This window comes from Oncorhynchus gorbuscha, linkage group LG19 (assembly GCF_021184085.1).
Source record: "Oncorhynchus gorbuscha isolate QuinsamMale2020 ecotype Even-year linkage group LG19, OgorEven_v1.0, whole genome shotgun sequence".
NCBI lineage: Eukaryota > Metazoa > Chordata > Actinopteri > Salmoniformes > Salmonidae > Oncorhynchus > Oncorhynchus gorbuscha.
The window spans coordinates 6,584,630-6,608,651 of record NC_060191.1 but is presented as its reverse complement, the minus strand read 5'-3'; the positions used below and the strand labels follow the sequence as shown (position 1 = coordinate 6,608,651).

Here is a 24,022-nt window from a genome sequence, read left to right as displayed (position 1 = left end):
GATTTATTGGTTACAGATACTTTAAAAACAATGGGCCTCAGGATCTCATCACTGTGTTTTTGTGCATTCAAATTGCCAATCGATAAAATGCAATTGTGTTTGTTGACCATAGTTTATGCCTGCTCATATACCATAACCCCACCGCCACAATGTTGACATTAGCAAACCGCTCGCCCACACACCATACACATGGTCCGCGGTTGTGAGGCCGGGTGGATGTACTTCCAAATTCTCTAAAACGACATTGGAGGCTGTTTATGGTATAGAAATGAACATCAAATTATTTGCTAACAGCTCTGGTGGACATTCCTGCAGTCAGCATGCCAATTGCACGCTCCCTCAAAACTTGAGACGTCTGTAGCATTGTGTTGTGTTACAAAACTGCACATTTTAGAGTGGATTTTTATTGTCCCCAGCACAAGGCAAACCTGTGTAACAATCATGCTCTTTAATTAGCTTCTTGATATGCCTCACCTGTCAGGTGGATGGACTATCTTGGCAAAGGAGAAATGCTCACAGGGAAATAAACACATTTGTCCACAAAATTTGAGAGAAATAAGCTTTTTGTGCCTACGGAAGATTTCTGGGATCTTTTATTTCAGCTCATGAAACATGGGACCAAGATTTACATGTTGTGTTTATAATTTCGATCAGTGTAATTCCGGTCCCGGAGGGCTGAAATTTTTCTAATTTTCCTCTTCTCCTAATAAGGGACTGGTTCAGACCTGGGACACCAGGTGAGTGCAATTAACTACCAAGTAGAAACAAAAAACAGAAGTGTTTCCACCCTCCAGGACCAGAGTTAAAGAGCCCTGACAGTCTGTAGCAGCCATATACAAACAGCACTCAGAGCTAAAGAGCATAGTTCCAGTAACAGGTGTTTATTGGTAGTACTGCATACACAGAGTATCTCCCCTCTCAGGACAAATACCCATATTCAGGTAGTTCAGTCAGTTACTAATACTCACTACATCCCCCTCCATGAAAAACTTCCACACCAAAATAATAACTTTGATTGTAGTACAAAAGATCAAAGCTTTAAATCTGGTATCTGGTGAAAAAAAATAAAAGTTAATTAAAGCTCTTTAATGTCCTTTCATACACTTGATTAGAGCCTGGCATCTACATTAACATTACAAATCCACTTTGTAAAAAGAAAAGTGAAATGGACCATTTCCAATAATAACACTATGGTTATAGCACCGTTGAAATGTAGAAAAAGGCAACTTGAACTGTCCTAGCTAGCTAGCCACGGTTACTGTAGGTGACCACGTTTGAACTGTCCTAGCTAGCTAGCCACGGTTACTGTAGGTGACCACGTTTGAACTGTCCTAGCTAGCTAGCCACGGTTACTGTAGGTGACCACGTTTGAACTGTCCTAGCTAGCTAGCCACGGTTACTGTAGGTGACCACGTTTGAACTGTCCTAGCTAGCTAGCCACGGTTACTGTAGGTGACCACGTTTGAACTGTCCTAGCTAGCTAGCCACGGTTACTGTAGGTGACCACGTTTGAACTGTCCTAGCTAGCTAGCCACGGTTACTGTAGGTGACCACGTTTGAACTGTCCTAGCTAGCTAGCCACGGTTACTGTAGGTGACCACGTTTGAACTGTCCTAGCTAGCTAGCCACGGTTACTGTAGGTGACCACGTTTGAACTGTCCTAGCTAGCTAGCCACGGTTACTGTAGGTGACCACGTTTGAACTGTCCTAGCTAGCTAGCCACGGTTACTGTAGGTGACCACGTTTGAACTGTCCTAGCTAGCTAGCCACGGTTACTGTAGGTGACCACGTTTGAACTGTCCTAGCTAGCTAGCCACGGTTACTGTAGGTGACCACGTTTGAACTGTCCTAGCTAGCTAGCCACGGTTACTGTAGGTGACCACGTTTGAACTGTCCTAGCTAGCTAGCCACGGTTACTGTAGGTGACCACGTTTGAACTGTCCTAGCTAGCTAGCCACGGTTACTGTAGGTGACCACGTTTGAACTGTCCTAGCTAGCTAGCCACGGTTACTGTAGGTGACCACGTTTGAACTGTCCTAGCTAGCTAGCCACGGTTACTGTAGGTGACCACGTTTGAACTGTCCTAGCTAGCTAGCCACGGTTACTGTAGGTGACCACGTTTGCAGTGTCAAATGAGTATATGTTTCTCCTGACAGACACACACGAACTCACCCATACTTTGTCAGTTTACCTCACAAACATGAACTCTAAAGACAGACTATCAGATTTTTTTGCACATTCCATGTCCAGGAAAGTCAAAGCATATCCTAATTATTTCCCCTCTTATCTATATTCAACCCCCTTCTCTTTATCTAGTTTCTAAAATGATTGAGGTTTATGATTAAAATCAATCCCCATTTTCCCCTCCCTTTCAGTCTTGGTCTCAGGCTTGAACGTCACTAATACAAGTCTTTAGTGTGGGTCCCAGTTTGAAGTTCATTGGAACCCCTCTTCCTCATCCCTCCCTCCTTCCCCCGTCAGTCTCGTAGGCTGTTGATGAAGGCACAGATCTTGAGGGCGGGTCCTAGTTTGATGTTCATGGTGGAGATGAGGTGTTCTTCTCTGAGTAGCAGCAGGGCCTGTCCGTCAATCTCCTGGGACAAGAACTGGGCTGCCAGCTCCTCACAACCTGGGAGGGGAGGAGAGAGAATGAATACGCTATGAAAAGGGACTGCTCACTAGCAATGAACATACACCTAAAATACACATTGGCGTGGGTTATGGACAAACCAGAACTGTTGGATTTTTAAAATCTATTTCAGGGTTACCCAAACTGTGTCCTTGGGCCCCCCCTGGGTGCACATTTAGGTTTTTGCCCTAGCACTACGAAGCTGATTCAAATAAGCAACTCATCATCTCAGGCTTGAACGTTTGAATCAGCTGTGTAGTGCTAGGGAAAACACAAAACGTGCCCCCAGGACCCAGTTTGGGAAACCCTGTTCTAATTGACCAGTTGGCCATGGGTTCCATTTTTACAGATTCCCCTACTATGAAGACTCTTAATTCATTGTTTACTTCATTGACTGTTAATGAATGAGTACTGACCTTGTAGTGAAGAGATGAACCTGCAGACCTCCTCCACACCCCAATGGGTGGGGCTCCCAGACAGGAAGTTGGCCTCATCCAATGGGAGGCTGCCTTGAGCTGAGTCATCCAAATGGGGATCGCAGTGGGCGGGCCTAGGGCAGGAGAGGGAGGAGCTAGGGGAGAGTGATGGGGAATCTTCTTCCTCCTCGTCACAACTGGACACATCCTCTGAGCGACTGGACTCAGAACGACACTACAGCCAATCATAGAGAGAAGAGCGTCATACATGTAGGCCTGCAGTTTAAATATGGTACTGGAACTGACCCTGTATGTATTATACATAATCACTGAACAAAAATATAAACACAACATGCAACAATTTCATTGATTTTACTGAGTTACAGTTTATATGAGGAAATCAGTCAACTGAAATAACTTTTTAAAAAAGGGACTCGATCTCTTCACTGTATTTTTGTGAATTCAAATTGCCATCGTTAATTTGCAATCGTGTTTATTGTCCGTAGCTTATACCTTCCCATACCATAACCCCACCATGGGGCACTCTGTTCACAACGTTGGCATCAGCCAAGCCACTCGCCCACTTGACACCATATGGACTGCAGTTGTGAGGCCAGTTGGACGTACTGCCAAATTCTCTAAAACAACATTGGAGGCCATTTATGGTAGAAAAATTAATATTAAATTCTCTGGCAAAAGTTCTGGTGGACATTTCTGCAATCAGCATGCCAATTGCACGCTCCCTCAAAACATGTGACATCTATTGTGTTGTGTCACAAAACTGCACATTTAGATTGGCTTTTTATTGTGGTATGATCATGCTGTTTAATCAGCTTCTTGACATGCCACACCTGTCAGCTGGGTGGATTATCTTGGTAAAGGAGAAATGCTCACTAACAGGGATATAAACAAATGTGTGCACAAAATTTGAGAGGAATAAGCTTTTTGAGGGTATGGAAAATGATCTGATATCTTTTTTTCAGCTCATGAAACATGGGACCAACACTTTACATGTTGTGTTTATATTTGTGTTCAGTATAGTATGCTTATTTACTTTATCATGTTATTCTATCTGGTGTGTTTCAGTTCTATCTTGTTATTTTTGGTATTACATTGTTATGGATTACTGTAGTGTTAGGTTTAGAGATGGTTAGATACTCATTTTACTTTACTTGTGTATGTGACATTCAAACTTGAAACAGGAGGAGAGTAACAACAACATTTCTATTTCATGGATCAGAAACATCCACTTTACCTCCTTGACAGGCAAATGTCTGCCGGCTATTTTAGCGCAGGCGATCTCCGAGCTACTCCTGCGAGGACCCCTGCGTCTGACGATGTTGTCTGGGGGAACGGGAGGACCAGGCGGCCGTGCAGAAGCTCGCCCCCTACTGACCTGGAAGTGATGACTGCAGCTCACATTGTATCTGGAGGAGAGTGGACAAAGCAGGTAATAACAAGGAGTCAATAGTGTTGGCTGCACCCAGGACAAAATTGTGATATCAACATTGCTGACTTTAAAGTGTAGACCTGTTCTGGTCAGAGAGGTGTGTGATATAGTGAGACGACAGGTGAGGTGGCTAGTGTACCTCTTAGCGCAGGTCTTGGAGCAGAACCTCTTGGAACCCCTGAACTGGCTGGCTGGAGCCAAACTCTCACAGTACTCGCACTTCAACACTGGTGAGGAGAGAGTCAGACTGTTAGTACAGAGATGACTATGGGTCAGAGGAGGCTGGAGGAAGGAGCTATAGGAGGACGGGCTCATTGTAATGGCTGGAATGGAATTAATGGAATGTTGTCAAACACATTACAATGATTCCGTCCTCCTATAGCTCCTCCCTCCCACCAGCCTCCTATGCTAAGGATGACAACTACTGTACAGAATCAAGCTATACTACTGCAACATCTCACAGACAAATGGATCAGAGGCAAAATCAAGCTATAGTACTGCAATCTCTCCCAGGCAACTGGATCAGAGGCAGAATCAAGCTATAGTACTGCAACCTCTCACAGACAACTGGATCAGAGGCAGAATCAAGCTATAGTACTGCAACCTCTCCCAGGCAACTGGATCAGAGGCAGAATCAAGCTATAGTACTGCAACCTCTCCCAGGCAACTGGATCAGAGGCAGAATCAAGCTATAGTACTGCAACCTCTCATAGACAACTGGATCAGAGGCAGAATTTAAAAAAATTAAAGTCTAGTGCATCAGTCTGCTGGTATGGAGTGTATTCTTTAAGGAAGGTAGAAAATATACCACCCACTAACCTGAAGGGCCTCCATTGTCAGCCTGTTGAACACCCATGGCTAGTGGCTCCTTCACTGGCCCAGTCACCTGTCAATCAATGTCAGGTTTGGGTGTTAGAGAAGGATATGTTCTGGCCCTAAAGCAAAGTTCTGTGCAAACAAAACCACATCTTCTCTCCTGATCCATGGTAAGCAGGTAGCTAGGTGCTAGCCAGGTATGTGAACTCACAGGGAAAGGCTCAGCTCCCTCCTGGATGACAAAACCCTCTATGAGGTGGGTGAGGACCTGAGGTTTGACCACCGCCTGGGGCAGAGGGGCTCTATCTCCCTGACCCCCCACCCCCCAAGACAGGGGTAGAGACAGGGTGGGGGGAGAGGAGAAGGCTGGCACCACTTTAGGAGCTGGAGAAAGAGAGCGAGAGGAAGTGATGGAACCAGGATAGAAAAGAGTGTGGGTGAAATGTCAGAGTTTGGGAAATTACACTATTGATTCAAAAAACAAACATGAATTTACACTACTCATTAAAAAAAAACATGACTTAACCAAATATGAATCATGCTGTGTTTTCTACAACTTAACCTTAAATCCTTGTATCAAGCAATCACCAACCTTAGATAGGATTCAACTAAACAAGAACATACATTATGTCTTCAGACATCTTACCTGAGTCCATCGTGGGGGCGGGAGATAGAGGGGCAGAATCTCTCATTGGTGGACAGCAAAGTTGGGAAGGTTCGACTGCCATCTCATTGGTTGCATTAGTTTCCGACTTCCTCTTCAATGAGCCAATTGCAGGCTTTGCCTAATGCAACAGGAAGAGACTAGTTTTTATTAACACACACACACACACACACACACACACACACACACACACACACACACACACACACACACACACACACACACACACACACACACACACACACACACACACACACACACACACACACACACACACACACACACACACACACACCAACTCTTTCAGTTTCTAAGAGGATTACCGTGGTGTTCCCTCCAGTAGAGGCTATAGCGATGCCGTTGTCCTGGGGGCAGCAGCTTCGGGCCTGTGCCAAAGCCTGGAAGTTTCCTACTGAGCCCTGCCTAGCTCCCACCAGCTGGACTGGGACATGGGGCGGGTGGTGGCCCCCCGTGTTGGGCGGAGCCGGGAGGATAGGTGGAGGGTGGCGTGGGGAAAGCTGGACAGGTAAGCGGTGACCCTGTGAGGTTTTGGGCTGTATGTGCACAGGGCCAGAGCTGTGGCTCACCTTGTCCATGTTAGTGTTGGACTGCTGCAGTGGCTGCACCACCAAGGTCTGGGTGTTGACGTTAGTTTTGGGGGCGACTGAACCTATGGGGTAGCCCTGAGAGGTAGGAACGTTGGAGGTGGGGACTAGGATGTGCGTCACCGTGGCAGCAGGGGTAACCGTGGTTACCGCCCGGGCCTGACATAGGCCTGAGGGGGAGAGGAGGAGCTGGGAGAGAGGGAGCGTGGGAGAGGGGGAGGAGGAGGCAGGAACTGAGGTGGCAGCGGTTGGGGCCATATTCAGCTGGTTTCCAGTCTTGACATTTATACCGGGGAGAGCAGTGGGATGAGTGTAGCTAGTCAGTTTGTTGGCCATTTGTTGCTGTTGCTGCTGGGTGTTCTGAGAGAACTGCTGCTGTTGCTGCTGAGTATGCTGTTGTTGTTGACTTAGAGAATAGTTGGCTGATAAAGGGAGAGAGTTTAATGCATGTTTAAAGTTGGAATGAGAGATGGTTCTTTGCATCTTAGTGGCACACAAATTGATATAGAATTGTGTCTGCATATTGGAGGCAAAGATAAGTCCTTTCACCTGCGTCTCTCCTGTCTGGAAACTCCGTCTTCACTGTGGCCACTCTGGGAGTGGAGATACAGTGGAGAGCCAGGTTTTGCACCTGGGAGAGAGAAAATAAAGCAAACAATTAGAAACAATATTATTTGTGCAAAATCTCAATTGCAGAGACAACTGTTGACTGAAAAATAAAATGCTTCTCACAACAGGAAGTGGTCACTACCTGGTCATTGTCGGATTGGGCATTGGAGGTGGGATGGACTTCCTGTTGCTGCTGTTGTTGCTGAGGCTGTTGCTGTGCAACTGTTGCTACAGCAGCCGTTGCTGTGCCACCAGGCATGAAGATGAGCTGGGAGGCTGCGAGGGGTGCCCTGAGGGAGCGGTTGACCTGTGGGCTCATAGGTCAGAGGTTATTGAATATAAAGAGGATCCTTCTCAATTGACAAAAATATCAGTCTTCTCCTCATTCAACTCACTCTCAGGTACATCTGGCCCTGTCCGGCTGAGTTCCCACCCAGCAGCACTGATTGGCTGAGAGCTGATGATGTCACTGACGTGGCAGGGCCGAGGGGGCGGGTATTGGTCATGGTCCCTCCCCCAGAGGTGGTGCTCAGATTGACCTGTGACAAGAGGGAAAATGTTGACGCTGCCATATGTCAGGAATCTCAAAGAAAGAAGCTAAGAAACTGCAATTAAGGATAACAATGCTTGCCACGTTTTATTTGAATAATTGACTGTGAAACTTACAGTGGTGGTTGCTTGGGAGACACTGTGGTTGGGAGAGTTGGACTGGCGACTAGCAGCGAGGGTGGCCTGAGAGAGAAACACCAAATGAAAGAGGTCAAGAGAAAGTAAAAACTTTGAACGTTGTGGCAGTGCAGTGTATTCCTCTGCTTAGTGTTATTATTACCTGTTATTTAAGGGATAATTAACGAAGGGCTATGTGTTCTATGGAAAATAATGAATGGCGTGCAAGGTGTGTTCCACGACGCGCTAGCGAAGTGGAAGTGACGTTCCACGGGCGTTGCATTATTTTCCAGAGAACGTAAAGTGCCGAGTTGATTATCCCTTTTATAACATGGCTATAATTGAACACATTTTCCTCTAGAAATTTGTTAATTTGCCGGTAGAAAGGTGTTCAACATCTACTGAAGTGGCTAGCAAGTTTACTAGATAGCTACAGTCGTCTTAGTAAACAAACAGACTTGCAAGTTTAGCTAACCAAAACATCATGCCTAGCTTGCTGCTATGAACATCGAATTCAACAATACCAACGTTTTCAATTCAACTTTTTCTTTCAAGAGAAGCTCAAACAGAACATGTAAGAATGAACTATAGCCATTGAATTCTACCGTGTGTTATAGGGATATAATGCATGCTTTAGAATGCCATTCAAGCCAATCAGAAACAAGTATTTAACAATGCCATGGTATAATAGTGTTATTACATGTTGTGTCACCTGCAATTGTGTTATTACCTGTTCTGTTACCTTTCATTACGTTATTAGCTGTTGTGCTACCCGTTATTATTGTGTTATTACCTGTTGCACGGCAGCCAGGTTGTGAAGCTGCTGGGCACTGTTGATTTGCTGCTGCAGCATTAGCTGCTGGAAGTACTGGGCTGCGTTCGGCTGTCTCTGCAGCGCCTGAAGGGCCTAGAGAGTACAAATCACCAACATCATCCTCAACATCATATTCATTAAGATTATTATTATTATTAACATCACTTCATTGTTCAAATACACACAAGGTCCAAGCTAAATCTGACTTCCACTTTTAACCCAACCACTACAAAAGACACACATACAGGTATTTTTTGGAGAGGTGCGGGGGGCTGCGATACTGGGCGCCCGGGGAGCTGTTGTTGTGGGGGGGGTTAAGTGCCTTGCTCCAGGGCACAACTGCAGGCAATGGCATCTAGGATTTGATACCAGCAACCCTCCAGTATGCACATGCTCTTCTTGACTGGTCATTCCTAGGCAAGGCTAGTAGTTCAACATTCAGTGCAGACATTCGCCCTATTGTCAAAGATAATGATTCATGCAGCAGACTTAAAAATAATAAAATAATCACCTGCACAGCTTGCCTCTCATACAGAGACATGTGGGCTATCTGGGGAGGGCGGGAGTTCCCAGCAGACGGCGCATTCCCATTGGTAGAGCCCGTGTTCTGGTCATCCCCTGCATCCATGCTCTCTGCACAAAACACAGATATCAATCAAATCATGGACTGTAATATCTTACAGTACTGTCAAATAATACTTTTTTCTTTCTTATATGAAAATATATACCATAACAATTGCAAAGCAATTTTATTACCTAGAAATCTCTCTTCTCAGTAGCAGACATTTGACCTCAATAGACCCCTACCCAGTTATCACGTTCTAATCTAATCTATAAATTAACTGGCCATAACTGCTAAAGCTATATCTTGCTGTATGTTGTTGCAGTTCTTAGCTGTTCTTAGCTAGCAAGTGCAATGGGTGAAATTGTCATTGGCGGTAGGAGGCCGGCTGGCTGTCAACAACATGATCGATGACCGAAAGGGAAGCAGCCAGGAGGGAACATGGGCGGACAAGTGTGCTCTTCCAAACGTTTAAAACGTCCAATTAGACATTCAAAATTAAGGACAGACAATTGCGTTTGATATTAGATAGCTACTTTCAATGACTGGCAATGTTGAATTAGAACAATGTTGAATTAGAACAAAACCTAGGCGAGATCATTGCAGCAATAGTGCATCTGGCTAACGTTAGCATCTATCAAGATAGTGCTAGATCATAAGTTAATTGCTAGGCTTTGTGACATTTCTCTCTTACCTCAATCTCCTGGACCTTTATTTTCTTTAACCTTTTAAATATAAAATCCAGCTTTTATCCGTAAACGTTTTACGCAGTTGCTTTTGGAAGGAATCTTTGATGTTTTTCTGATTATTGCGTGAAGCAAACAACGGTGAGCCAGATGAGAGAAATCCCGCCCCCTCTCATTCTTTACCATTCCTTTTCCGGCGCCAAAAAATACGTCATTGAGACGCATCAGAGAGGGAACAGTAGCCCAATCTAAAATCGACCCCTAGACCCTACACCCCATGCACTTGTGGAGATTTAAGACGATTTGACAGGTGTTAGTAATATGGCAATAGCTCCACATTGCCCTCTGATAGTCGGGGTAGAGTTATTAATTATCTCTTATACATTAATAAGGCGGATGCTACCAGGATAGTCTTGAATGAATCGTGAATAATGATGAGTAAGAAGTTACAGACGCACAAATAGCATACCCCCAAGACATGCTAACTTCTCACATCATGACAATAAGGGGGAGGTTAGCATTTTTTGGGGGGGTATGATATTTGTGCGTCTGTAACTTTCTAAATCATCCTTATTCACGATTCATTCAGGAATATCCTTAATCATGGTAGTATCCACATTAATGTAGAAGTGTTGAGACATATTATATCATTATTTACAACAAAAGTGACTCCAAAATGACACATTACATTATTTAGCATTAATTTCAATTGGGCACAAAATGATCAGAAACACAACCAAAACAAACAGCAAATGCATCCAACAAGTTTGAAGAGTCACAAGCTTGATGTAATCATTGCGTGCTAGGAATATGGGACCAAATACTACACTTTTGACTACTTTAATACACATAAGTAAATTTGTCCCAATACTTTAGGTCTCCTAAAATGGGGAGACTATGAACAAAAAGTGTGGTAATTTCTAAACGGTTCACCCGATATGGATGAAAATACCCTCAAATTAAACCGGACAGTCTGCACTTTATTGTATCATTTCAAATCCAAATCCCCCCCCCCCCCCCACACTGTCCCAATACTTTTGAAACTCACTCTTTTATACTTGTGTGTCATTAAAGTTTGCCTACCTATTTCAGGGATTTAGAAGAATGTCTACTATTTGTTTCCTATTTTATTTCCTATTGCTATTTTATACAAAATAGAAGGGAAAATGTGTAATCTTCATCATTTAAAGAAACAGAGGGAGAATAAGAGGACTCACATGCTATAAAGTTCATGCACACCTGAAGACAACTCCAAATACAGGGCTGACATGAGAGCGAGCGAGAGCGAGAGTGTGTGACGTGCTCTCACACCAAACAGGACAATCCAGTTCAGGATGACACACAGCAGTGGAAACTAAGGTGGAGACTCCAGCAACAACAGTATCTGCCATTGACAAAGGCTAAATTGTACAGTACAACATATCACAACGACCTATCAACAGTAGTACATTTCAGAAAGGCTACTGTTCTCAGCAAGGGTCCAAATAAAAAGCCTGGAAGACTTGACTGAAGCCACTTGAAAACGACAGTAAGCCCATCTAATTATTTGTTGTAGAATAACAGATGCGTAATAAAGATTTTGTATAATTTCAGCCAGTAGTTTTGAAAGTAGAGCTCACAGGCCAAAACAGGTCCCCGAAAATTGTGCACAATTGTGTATAACTTCATCCATTTCGTATGATATTCTACGTCCTGCAAAAATATATTTTCCTGCAATTTGTGTGATGTTACACATACCAATTTCTACAATATGTTGCTAATTTGTAACTGCTTTGGGGCCTTTTCAATATCTTTAACTTTTAGGCATATGCCAATGATTACACCACTATCATGGAGAAAATAAACTGACAAGAATGAGAGAGGATATTGTGAAATAGTGGGCTGGCAGATCCCAGTCTTTTCTACTTTGAGGCATGTCTGATTGTGAGTCACTTCAACAAAGCACCAAACCACCCAACTGGTCTTTCTTTTCACTTTTCCATTTCCATCCACTACAGAGGCTAGATTCTCTGACCGCAACTCTGGACAACATGACAGGCTTTCACATGAGATCGTAGCTTTGGCAGAGGAGGAAGAACGGGAAACAGAGGATTGAAGGAGCGACAGACAAGGGGAAAAGGAGGTAGTACCGAAGGAGGTGAGGAATTAAGACCTCCAGCTCTAGGTCAGGAACATATTGGAGGAAAGGTTGCAAAGACCGGTGTTGGAAAGGGGGGAGGCAGAGTAGGAGCAGCATGGAGTAAATACAGAGGAAGGGGGTTGCAGGCGGAAGTACAGAGCTAGTAATCAAATCAGTTATAAGTGTCACAAATGTCAAAGGAACAAATGGAAAGGGGAATATTAGAGAGAATGGAAAGGGGAATATTAGAGAGAATGGAAAGGGGAATATTAGAGAGAATGGAAAGGGGAATATTAGAGAGAATGGAAAGGGGAATATTAGAGAGAATGGAAAGGGGAATATTAGAGAGAATGGAAAGGGGAATATTAGAGAGAATGGAAAGGGGAATATTAGAGAGAATGGAAAGGGGAATATTAGAGAGAATGGAAAGGGGAATATTAGAGAGAATGGAAAGGTCGAAGGGATAGAAAATGGAGGTCCAGGGAGACGAGGGAGAGGAAGGGGGGGAGGGGGGGGGCTGCAAATAGAGACGGTCTAGGCCAGGGAGATGTAGAACCAGTAGAACTGAAGATAGAGAAAAGAGGAAGAGTGAACAGAGGGGTGGGTGGGAGAGGTAATGGAAGTTTGGGTGTAAGAGGTGAAGGGGGAGCTGGATTGGGAAGAGGGGTGAGGATGAGGTAGGACAGAGAGGAGATGTTGAAGCAGGAGATAGCGCTGTGGTTGGTGGAAGACCAGGAGAAGACTCACATCTAACCCAGCAGGACTACCTCCAGCTGATGAAATCACTGAGCGTCAGGCTCCCTGAAGGTGTCCTAACCTCACAGATGATTGAGCTGGCTAACACAGAGAGCAGAATCCAGGATATCATCCCTGACCTGGAACACTTTAACATCCGGTTCAAAGCAGTTCCTCGACTGGGCTGCCGGGAGGTTCAAACTTTCTGGCCATGAAAAGGGATGGTCAGATCCTTCAAATCATAAAACTCCTCTTCTTTGACCAAGAGGATAATAAAGAGCAGAGTAGGAAACACTGGAGGGAGAACAAGACCAAAACAGGCCGAGGGTTCAGGCTGAGGAATAGGAATTTGTTTTAAAAATATATTTATTATGTTTTACATCGTGTTGCTTAGGGAGTTAATTGCCCCTGCTAACACGCCAGCACACTAAAACGTGTCATACATGACAGATTCAGAACTGTAATCAAACACTTTATTCATATTTAATTGATGCAAAAGCGCAAAACAAACTAAACAAATTATCTTTTACTCTTCCCCTCATTTGCAAGTACAAATAGCATCACAAACTAATTTCAAAGTCCGAACTGGCCAAAACCATCGAACCCAGACCTGGTTTGGTTCTGATCCATTTCGCCACATCTCATTGGGGCCTGTTGTCCTGGGCCGGGTCAAACTAATGCCATCTTTCAGGTCTTGATTGAACTAAGTTTTTTTGTTTTAAAAACACCACAAACAAGCAAAAACAAAATTAAAAAACAACATTCACCCACATGTCACAGATAGTACATGTGTATTTTTCTTGATTATATAAATTACTTAAGTTCCTCCATTTTACTGTTGAACACAAAGTGCCTTCTGTTGCCTTATGAAGGGAAGGACCTGTTCAATCAAAGCATGACATTAGAAAATCATCATCAATGTCCTCAGTATCATTAATGCTGCATTCATAACCAAGTGGGAAGGTGGTATTTACCACATATGACTGAGATTTATCCACTTGAACACCCTTCCAACTGGTAATTACTAGTGGGAAAATTGTCTATGATCCCTGTGCTCCGACTTCCCCCTCATGGAGACCTCTGACATCACCTATAAGAAAATTACCTCGATAACAGCATTTGTTGGCTGTTAAATGCAACAAAACATAATTTATAAAAATCCATTAATATGGTTTTTTAACACTATAATCTGTTTACAAGTGTGAAAGCTGTACTTTTAATTTACAGTTGACGCTGCATGTTGGCCATTAGCCAATCAGTGTTTCTCAACGATTTCAAAGAACGTAAAATGCATCCAACTGGTATTAACAACTTCACAACTGGTAATTACCACTTTCCCACTTGGTTATGAACACAGCATAACAGTAGGCTACTACTCAGTACCATGGTTTGGGTCAATGCCATTTCAATTTTGTCAACATAGGAAGTGAACTGATGGGAACAGAATTAAAATGGAATAGGTTCCAACCCTACTCTTCAAATAGCTAAGGAAAAGGTAGAACGGGTCAGAAGTACATTTTGGTCAAGGCCCAGTCAGCATCCTACTCTAAAACAGCAACACAGACTAAATGTGTGTCTAGCAGTGCATTGGTTGGAATGGCTCTGTACTATATTGTGGTCCAACTTAATTTGAAGGTCGTTATTAAATGTTTTTACCCATTCAAAAACTTTAGGCTAAGAGTGTTTATTATTTCTTAACAATCGTAAATATATCTAACCATTTTAAATGTATAAACCACTTAATTACAATGACCTGTAAGCATATAAATCATGAACAAAAGCCTGCTTATTCACTTACTGTAATATTACCATGGAAAAATTATTCTAAGCAGTGTATAAGCAGACCTTCAAATAAAGTGTGACCTACGAGTCAGTACACAGCCATCAGCTACTGAAACAAACTGGATGGGAGTCACATGTTAGAAGCTGTTCCTATGGTTGCATTGTGTCAGCACTAACACGTCGGAAAGTCCTTACGGTTTCCACTAGATTAGACAGCCACAAAGTCTAAATTGGCTCAATCATGAAAATGAATGAAATTTTATTTAAAAGTCAGGCTTAGGCATCAGGTTCAGTGTGGTTAAGGTTAGTTAGGTTTAAAAATCAGATTTTAAATTGTAGAAATAGATGGGGTTCATGACTTTGTGGCAGTGTTAACTAGTAACGACACCTATTGTGCCAGATGAACCAGATGTAACAGAGTGTCTGAGACGTCACTCTCTGTCCAGAGGTGGCCACTCCAGTTCATGAAAAAAAAAGGGTATCCAGGTTTTTGTTGCCACCTCCAAATAAGGACGCCTGGACCATGCAAACCAGGGCAGGTGACTTACCATCTAATATAACAAACTAAGTGTTTAGGAGTCATAGATCCTCCAGCCTTCCATAAACTAGTGTGCCCACCTCTAAACTCATCCCTGAAACTGTCAAAATGAACTAGGATGAAGTTGCGCCTAGACACTGAACTGAGGTCAGTTTTATGTTTCTCCGGACTTGGAGAGAGTAAGTGATGATCCTAGATCTCTGCCTAAGGGCAATATCTATCCGAAGTGTCAAAAGCTTCACACGGGATAGATCCCTCCCACTACTGACATCAGATCACATGGGAAGCAAGTGGTCATCCCTCTCTTCTGGCTGCTCCTTTGGCTCTGTGGACACACCCCTGTATGTGGGAGGTTCCTCTTCGGGGCCCTGTGTCCTACACACAAAATTACATCCATCCTGAGGGTGAGAGAGTGAGAAGAATTATGACTGACCAGCCAATCCCAGCCCTCAAAAGAACAGCGAAATGCCCTCAAGTAATGCATAAATGTGGCCTTCAACATAGACACAATCCCAAATCAACCCATTTAACCTCCCAACATTTTATTTTTATTTAAAATGTATTTAACTAGGCAAGTCAGTTAAGAACTCATTCTTATTTACAATGACGGCCTAGGAACTGCCTTGTTCAGGAGCAGAACGACAGTTTTTTTTTATCGTGTCAGCTCAGGGATTCGAGCCAGCAACCTTTCTGGCCCAATGCTCTAATCACTAGGCTACCTGCCACCCCAAACATAGACACTAAAATACCAAATCAACCCATATACCCTCCTTCAACAGACCCTGAATCCCAAATCAACCCATATAACCTCTTCCAACCTAAAACACTCGTAGGGGATAGGGTTTGGTATCAATCCATATGAAATGAAAGGCAGGAATGTTAATAATGCCAGTTCACACACTCCATGCTGAATACTCCCTCTAGCTAGCTAGTGTAGTGAAGTTCCAGCTAATGGACAAATGAGTTTATGATATCTGTTCTGCCGTGATTAGCAGCAGAGTTCTAAGGCACAGATGACTGCTCTCTGGGACATTATCACGTTGGCCAAATGTTCCAAAGTAGCGAAGCACAGTGCTATCTGTCCAAGTCAGATACACGCTGATTTCTGAGAACAGTCCCAGAACTTTGCTGCCGTACCTCATCAATAAGCTGACAAATTAGCTACTGTATCGCCATTCAAACACCTTGCACTGGGCAGCTAGCTGGAGCAAGTTTGCTCAACTGAGCGAGCAGGATATGCCGTAGTAGCCAGTACGTCATAGCTACCAAGAGAGGAGCGATTATCGGAATTAGTGTTAGGCGGATGAACAAAAACTAGATTTTTTTCCCGATTAGGTCCTCGTCCTACAAGACAGAATGGTTGAGGGACGAGCTTCACGTAGTAGTGACGCCGCCTGACGTGAGACAGTGATGTGACTTCTACAAACACTCACCGCTGCCAGGTTGCCAACCTGCGTCCAGAAGACATAGTTGGGGAACTGCTGCAACCCTTTGGCCCCGACAATCAACCGCTGGTAGAGGAATCCACAAATGAGGTACACTGACAAGAGGACGAACCCACTGGGACAGAGGAATGAATAAACATTTTAAAAAGGTGTCGAATCCCCAGTTGGAAACCCATCCCATTAATTGACACATGAACAAACATCACAATGATTCACAGTGATAATTATTCTGCTGTTCTGTTTTGTTAAGCGTTGAGGAAATAAGAGACCATTATCATAATTGAATACCAATAAATATGTAAATATGATCTGTTTTGCTTGGTCTTGTAGGTTTGTTTGCTGTGCGCAAATGACAAGTCCATTTCATAGGGTATTGGGTATTTGTTGGAGAGAGAAATGGAGAGCTTTGGTTGCTACCCTGCGTTCCAGCCAGCAGGTTGGGGATAAGTCTGAGTATTTCTGTAGTCACCGGAATGTGTGTAATCAGGAAGGATGCATAATCTTAGTACTAACATGATGAGTATTATGGAGCCTGCACTGAGCTGGGATGGCAGAGCGGGACAGACCGCACTGGAGTCCAGTTCAAACAGATAGAAACAGTCCCTGTCCCTCTCCCTCTCCTCCAACACCACTTCCAGCTTCCCCTAAGAGACACATGGGGAGAGAGAGAGAAAGAGAGAGGTTTGAGCAAGAGGGAGGACGATAGGAGGGGATGTAGAGAGGTGTGCGTCAATGTGTGACAGGGAGAGAGGCATGTCAAATCACCACACCACAGTGATCCAAACCCTCCCTTCCCTCTCTCACCATTTCCACTCCTCTGTTGCAGGAGATCATGACAATGGCTTTCCTCATCTCCTTGGAACAGTGGCCATCATACTTGGTGCCATTGCTGTAGATCAACATCACCCAGTCACCTGTAGGGGGTGATGGGTAGCAGAGAGCGAGAGAGAAAGAGTGAGAGAGAGAGAGATGGAAGGGGAGAGAGAAAGTGAGAGAGAGAGATGGAAGGGGAGAGAGAAAGTGAGAGAGAGAGAGAGTGAGAGAGAAAGTGAGAGAGAGAGAGAGAGAGAGAGAGAGAGAGAGTGAGAGAGAGAGAGAGAGAGAGAGTGAGAGAGCAAGAGATGGAAGGGGAGAGAGAAAGTGAGAGAGAGAGAGAGAGATGGAAGGGGAGAGAGAAAGTGAGAGAGAGAGAGAGAGATGGAAGGGGAGAGAGAAAGTGAGAGAGAGAGAGAGAGATGGAAGGGGAGAGAGAAAGTGAGAGAGAGAGAGAGATGGAAGGGGAGAGAGAAAGTGAGAGAGAGAGAGAGAGAGATGGAAGGAGAGAGAGATGGAAGGGGAGAGAGAAAGATGGAAGGGGAGAGAGAAAGATGGAAGGGGAGAGAGAAAGATGGAAGGGGAGAGAGAAATAGTGAGAGAGAGAGAGAGATGGAAGGGGAGAGAGAAATAGTGAGAGAGAGAGAGAGATGGAAGGGGAGAGAGAAATAGTGAGAGAGAGAGAGAGATGGAAGGGGAGAGAGAAATAGTGAGAGAGAGAGAGAGATGGAAGGGGAGAGAGAAATAGTGAGAGAGAGAGAGATGGAAGGGGAGAGAGAAATAGTGAGAGAGATGGAAGGGGAGAGAGAAATAGTGAGAGAGATGGAAGGGGAGAGAGAAATAGTGAGAGAGATGGAAGGGGAGAGAGAAATAGTGAGAGAGAGAGAGATGGAAGGGGAGAGAGAAATAGTGAGAGAGAGAGATGGAAGGGGAGAGAGAAATAGTGAGAGAGAGAGATGGAAGGGGAGAGAGAAATAGTGAGAGAGAGAGATGGAAGGGGAGAGAGAAATAGTGAGAGAGAGAGATGGAAGGGGAGAGAGAAATAGTGAGAGAGAGAGAGATGGAAGGGGAGAGAGAAATAGTGAGAGAGAGAGAGATGGAAGGGGAGAGAGAAATAGTGAGAGAGAGAGAGATGGAAGGGGAGAGAGAAAGATGGAAGGGGAGAGAGAAATAGTGAGAGAGAGAGAGAGAGAGATGGAAGGGGAGAGAGAAAGATGGAAGGGGAGAGAGAAAGGGCATCACTATATCTGGTCACACTAGAGCTGACTTACAAAGATACTATAATATACCGTAACACACTGATAAGACCGGCACATGACATTCTCAAAGGAAAAGAGAAAGAACCGGACATTCTTACTTCCTCCGATAGCCTGTGTTGCAGTGTACAGGCCAAGCACGGTCTCACTTTCTTTTTCCGTATGGTCGATCTGAACGAGTCCCGCTCCTACCGTTTTCCCTGCATCCCCACACACCTGGAACTGGTACGTGTAGCTCTCCTTGCCGCTTGTCGTCGCCACAGAGAAACTGTAACCAAGGGAACCGTGGAAAAAAAACTGTGGTAACGTTACCTTGTATAAGTGTTACGTGTGATGTTACATGAGTGATGAAGACTAAAATGAACAATCTCTGGAAAATTAAAACTAAGGGATTTTCCAAGCTTAATGTGGCCTCCTGACTGCTGAACAATAACCTTCTTATACCATCATGCAAAGCTAATTTCTGTGACAGCTGACAAAGTGTAATTTCACCTCCCCATGCAATGGACGTCAGTGTGTGTGGAGTCTTACTTTTTGGCTGATAAACAGATTGCTTTGATACCCCTCACCTGGTAAAGCAATAGGATATACCACAGATATTTTTATGTTTTCCATTTCTAAAACGGTAATTCCTTACGTCTTGTTAGTGAGCGGTTCTAGAAGACTGAGGACCTTCCGTTCTGCCGGGGACTCAGAGAACAGCTTACACCTCTTGGTGTCGTCACTGGCCTGGCTTCCACACACCAACAGGACCAGCTGAACAGCCAGAACTAACAGCCGCCCAGACGTCGCTGTGTGTGGGGTGGACATGGACACCTGGGGAAAATATATAATGGAAAACGATTAAAATACTATACTTTGTAAGGCTTATTTGGTCTGTTTCACTGCATGACTGATTCATTGCCTAACCAATTGATTGGACACAATGACACGGATAAAAAGCAGTAAACGAGTGCTGCTCTTTTAACGCTGTAGTAGAGTCCTGTCAGTGTGTAGAGTCCTGTCAGTGTGTAGAGTCCTGTGAGTGTGTAGAGTCCTGTGAGTGTGTAGAGTCCTGTGAGTGTGTAGAGTCCTGTCAGTGTGTAGAGTCCTGTCAGTGTGTAGAGTCCTGTCAGTGTGTAGAGTCCTGTCAGTGTGTAGAGTCCTGTCAGTGTGTAGAGTCCTGTCAGTGTGTAGAGTCCTGTCAGTGTGTAGAGTCCTGTCAGGACTACTGAGAAAAAACACCTGCCTTGTGATATTTACAATGATTGTACAAAACATTAGGAACACGCGCTCTTTCCATTACATACTGACCAGGTGAAAGCTATGATCCCTTATTGATGTCATCTGTTAAATCCACTTCAATTAATATAGATGAAGGGGATAAGACAGGTTAAAGAAGGATTTTTAAGCACATTTTATTTTATTTCACCTTTATTTAACCAGGTAGGCTAGTTGAGAACAAGTTCTCATTTGCAACTGCGACCTTGCCAAGATAAAGCATAGCAGTGTGAACAGACAACAACACAGAGTTACACATGGAGTAAACAATTAACAAGTCAATAACACAGTAGAAAAAAAAGAGAGTCTATATACATTGTGTGCAAAAGGCATGAGGAGGTAGGCGAATAATTACAATTTTGCAGATTAATGTACAGGTAGAGATGTACAGGTAGAGATATTGGTGTGCAAAAGAGCAGAAAAGTAAATAAATATAAACAATATGGGGAAGATGGATTGTATGAGTGCGCCATTCAGATTGTATGTGTGCGCCATTCAGAGAGTAAATGGGCAAGACAAAAGATTTAAGTGCCTTTGAAGGAGGTATGGTAGTAAGTGCCCAGGCGCAACGGTTTGAATGTCAACAACTGCAGCGCTGCTGGCTTTTTCCAAGCTCAACAGTTTCCTGTGTGTATCATGAATGGTCCATCACCCAAAAGGACATCCAGCCAACTTGACACAACTGCAGGAAGCATTGAAGTCAACATGGGCCAGCATCCCCGTGGAAAGCTTTAGAGTCCATGCCCCAATGAATTGAGGCTGTTCTGAGGGGAAAGCAGGGTGCAACTCAATATTAGGAAGGTGTTCCTAATGTTTGTACACCGTCACCATTTGTGATTCCCAAGACACGAGATACATATCAGACAAAACTCTGCTACAACAGCGAGTCAGACAATATGAAAGTAAAATTACGCAGCAAAGCGGTTTACAAGAATGGTGCGTTCAAGAGAACTCGGAAAAATACGAGGTCAAATCATGACGTCACTGATTTATAGCTCGGAAAGTCGGAGCTCTCGAGGCCGGCGTTAGAATTAGGAGTAGGACTTATTTTAATGATCGGAGCTCGTTTCTTCGAGTTTCGTATTGTCTTGAACACTCGGAAGTTTAATTATTATTTTTTTTACCTTTAACTAGGCAAGTCAGTTAAGAACAAATGCTTATTTTCAATGACGACCTAGGAACAGTGAGTTTAACTGCCTGTTCAAGGGCAGAACGACAGATTTGTACCATGTCAGCTCGGGGATATGAATTTGCAACCTTTCGGTTACTAGTCCAACGCTCTAACCACTAGGCTACGCTGCCGAGATTTCTGAGGTCAGTTATTTTGTACGCGGCATAACATCTCTGTTTGCAGAAGGAAATTAAACTATCCCGCCATCTTGACTTGCACACCCCTGACCTAAAGTGCATTCATGATGGTTGCTGCAACGTTCCGTGAGTGCTCAAGGCAAAACTGTCGAACATAAACTGTGTTGAATTGAACGTTCAATTACAGAAACGAGCTTGACATGAACACCGTGGTAGATGTCGTATGTCATTGCGAAATAGGTAAGGCCGTAATTAACAAAGCAGCTGTCATGCAATTTTTGAAACGTTGTAGAACGTTACGCATCCTGAATACACCCCTAGCCTCAGCTGATACTGTAACATAAACAACTTTTAGACATACCTTCATTCTGAAAATATGTAGCCAGCTATTCCGTTAGCGTAGTGTAGGTTGTAGTGTAGGTTGAAGTGGCTACAATCTATCTAGCTGGTCTGGTCAAGTAGCTAGCAAAAGCAAGCTAAGCTAGCTAAATAGCACACCGTGTCTCCTGTTTTGTCATGCAAATGCAACAGACTACGCACAATTACAAAACCATGTTCGTTAACAGTCCGCTATAAAATGTACTTTAATACAATCTATTTATGCTATAAAATCATTATACAGCGTCTAGCGTTACTTTATGTCAGATGCGGAAGTGGAATTAAATAAGGAAACGCATTTGACTGTAGCAAAGATTTAACTAAATCAAGACACACCACAAGCTTGTCGTTTCCAATGGTATCAAATGAGTCGTAGAGGGCAGAGCTAAGCACGTGCTAGCGATATCCTATTGGCGCGTTCTAGTATACATGTGCATATTTACGTTAGGGCACGCCTACTATTTACGTTAGGGCACGCCTACTCTGTGAAGTGTGTGCAATAACTAAATTCTCATTTGCACTCCTAAACAGCGCGATTAAAAAAATAAAACAAAATTATGACATAGGGTGAAGTCTACAAAACTTAGTCCATTCTGTTCATAACAGATTCTAGTTTTGGGAACAGAAAAATGTATTGAGATCAAATGTTTAATTGATGATAATATTTGCAGGATCTCGGCAAAAATCCATATCGTTCCATCTTCTCTCAGTGGGTTTCCTCTCACCGAGAGGAAGCGGATTTTTCACATTTACACAGCCAGTGAAATAACTGTCTCATTGTTCTAACCATTCAATTCATGGGGAATTATTGGCATGGGAAACATTTATTATTTTATTTTTTATCAACAACAAATCAATACATGAAGTACATGTGGGAACACAAGTATATATAAATAATATCCAATAGACAATTGAGCTGGGGGCGGGGCTAGAGGGTACAATATCACATTACACAAGGACGTTAAGGGACAAGCATACACTTATAATTCTAACAGCTTTTTTGTTAGTAGAGTATTTCATTGTCTTAAAATACAGTTTAGTTTCTTTTTGTAAGGTAAGAAAATGTGGTGTTTTGTTTTGTAAATTTACATTTGTGAATATGAAATAATGAAATGAATTACATTAAAATGTTTCAGGTTATTTTATTTCTATCGTAGGTAAAGAATCCAAGCAGTACATCTCTCCACAATAGTGTAAGCTCTTCATAAATGTGTTCAAATATAAATCTACTGATGTTTTGCCACAATTTTCTTACATGAATACAATGCCCAAAAAGATGCAACAGTGTTTCTGGGTGGTCATTACAAAAGGAACAATTTGAGCTGATGTTTTCCTTAAACTTCTTCATATAGTGGTTGGCAGGATAATATTTATGAATAATTTTAAAGGAAACTTCCTTAATTTTGTTAACTAGTAGGTATGTGTGTGGCAACATCCAAACTTTTTCCCAACAGATATTATCAATAAATCCATTCCAATAAGGCATGACATAAGGTATAGATACAACATCCTGCTGAAACAAGGATCGTATCGCTCTGTTGTTGAATGGACCAAAAGAGAAAAATCTTTCCTACTGATGAGTCAACAGGGTCAATGGAAGGTAGGCTAAGGGTCAGGTCTTGACACGTTCCTGAATAATAAAGCAACTACTGAGAGAATGGCTTCTAAAACAATTGCGAAATCTTTAGGTGTTACAGGGACCTTGTAAAGTGATAAGAATTCCTTATAACTAAGTAAAAGACCCTCTGCATTTACCAGTTGGCTCACCAATAGGATATTATTTCAGAAACCAATATTCTAAAAACAAAAGTATTTTTATACAATATATCATGATTATTCCATATATAATATCTGCGTGAAGAAAAATGATATATAGAAATTAAGGACCATGACAAGAAAACCTGCTGATGAAAAGCAGAAAGTTTCACTGGAACTTTGTCAATATTATAATTGCAAACCAACATGAAGTTAAGGCCACCAAAAGTAGAGAAGATATGACGAGGAATACAATTCCAGATAGAAGTGGGTCTTCTTAGGAATTGTTTTATCCAATTGATCTTATAAGTATTATTTAGGGTAGTAACGTCCAGAAAATTCAGCCCACCATTCTCATAAGTGTTCATTACAACAGTTTTCCTAATGTAATGGTACGGATTCTCCACAGAAAGTTGAAAAGCATCTGGTCTATCTCCTTGCTTATTTTACCATCACGATATAAAGATAGAGCACCATATGTTAGTCTATAGATACCTTCAGCCTTGCTTATTAGGACTTTTTCTTCCTTTTAAAGATAAGTCCCTCTGTAGCCGTTGATTTAGCTTCTTCTGTTTTGTTTTTTTTAAATAAGAGTTCAAATTTAGTAAGCCTCTAGACTTCTGATCCTTGGTAATGGTTATGCGTAAATATGTAAGTTCTGCTTTTACTGAAATACCATAATATAAAGGTGTCACACAATCTTTGACATCTATGAG

The 24,022-nt window shown here is 43.0% G+C and overlaps 2 protein-coding genes and 1 long non-coding RNA gene across 3 annotated transcripts; 1 reads left to right on the top strand and 2 right to left on the bottom strand.

The window, feature by feature from the left end:
* Positions 1-579: 579 nt before the first annotated feature.
* On the bottom strand, positions 580-10,103 carry LOC124004738 (polyhomeotic-like protein 1). The gene is made up of 15 exons (XM_046313466.1): positions 9,926-10,103; positions 9,181-9,302; positions 8,649-8,762; positions 7,856-7,921; positions 7,585-7,728; positions 7,332-7,496; positions 7,130-7,211; positions 6,299-7,002; positions 5,958-6,096; positions 5,523-5,695; positions 5,315-5,381; positions 4,635-4,722; positions 4,301-4,472; positions 3,046-3,280; positions 580-2,629 (listed from the first exon to the last, which is right to left on the bottom strand). The coding sequence occupies exons 2-15, from the start codon at positions 9,295-9,297 to the stop codon at positions 2,478-2,480; spliced, it is 2,418 nt and encodes an 805-aa protein (XP_046169422.1). The 5' UTR covers positions 9,298-9,302; positions 9,926-10,103; the 3' UTR covers positions 580-2,477.
* Positions 10,104-11,191: 1,088 nt separating this feature from the next.
* On the top strand, positions 11,192-17,427 carry LOC124004744. The gene is made up of 3 exons (XR_006833520.1): positions 11,192-11,445; positions 11,915-12,054; positions 16,427-17,427. It is a non-coding gene; the product is annotated as an uncharacterized LOC124004744 (long non-coding RNA).
* Positions 13,114-21,915, bottom strand: m6pr (mannose-6-phosphate receptor (cation dependent)). The gene is made up of 7 exons (XM_046313475.1): positions 21,535-21,915; positions 19,243-19,421; positions 18,707-18,873; positions 17,341-17,450; positions 17,050-17,180; positions 16,525-16,651; positions 13,114-15,489 (listed from the first exon to the last, which is right to left on the bottom strand). The coding sequence occupies exons 1-7, from the start codon at positions 21,538-21,540 to the stop codon at positions 15,367-15,369; spliced, it is 843 nt and encodes a 280-aa protein (XP_046169431.1). The 5' UTR covers positions 21,541-21,915; the 3' UTR covers positions 13,114-15,366.
* Between the last annotated feature and the right edge of the window lie 2,107 nt (positions 21,916-24,022).

What these genes read in the sequence shown, in the direction of transcription:
- LOC124004738 (XM_046313466.1), bottom strand. Translation starts at nt 9,297, where the DNA reads ATGGATGCAGGGGATGACCAGAACACGGGCTCTACCAATGGGAATGCG. An exon ending in AGGGCCAGATGTACCTGAGA is followed by an intron (nt 7,497 to 7,584) that starts GTGAGTTGAATG and finishes ATGAGCCCACAG; the next exon opens with GTCAACCGCTCCCTCAGGGC. An exon ending in TGACAATGGAGGCCCTTCAG is followed by an intron (nt 4,723 to 5,314) that starts GTTAGTGGGTGG and finishes TCTCCTCACCAG; the next exon opens with TGTTGAAGTGCGAGTACTGT.
- m6pr (XM_046313475.1), bottom strand. An exon ending in GCAACAGAGGAGTGGAAATG is followed by an intron (nt 17,181 to 17,340) that starts GTGAGAGAGGGA and finishes TGTGTCTCTTAG; the next exon opens with GGGAAGCTGGAAGTGGTGTT. An exon ending in GGCTCCATAATACTCATCAT is followed by an intron (nt 16,652 to 17,049) that starts GTTAGTACTAAG and finishes CCTCTGTCCCAG; the next exon opens with TGGGTTCGTCCTCTTGTCAG.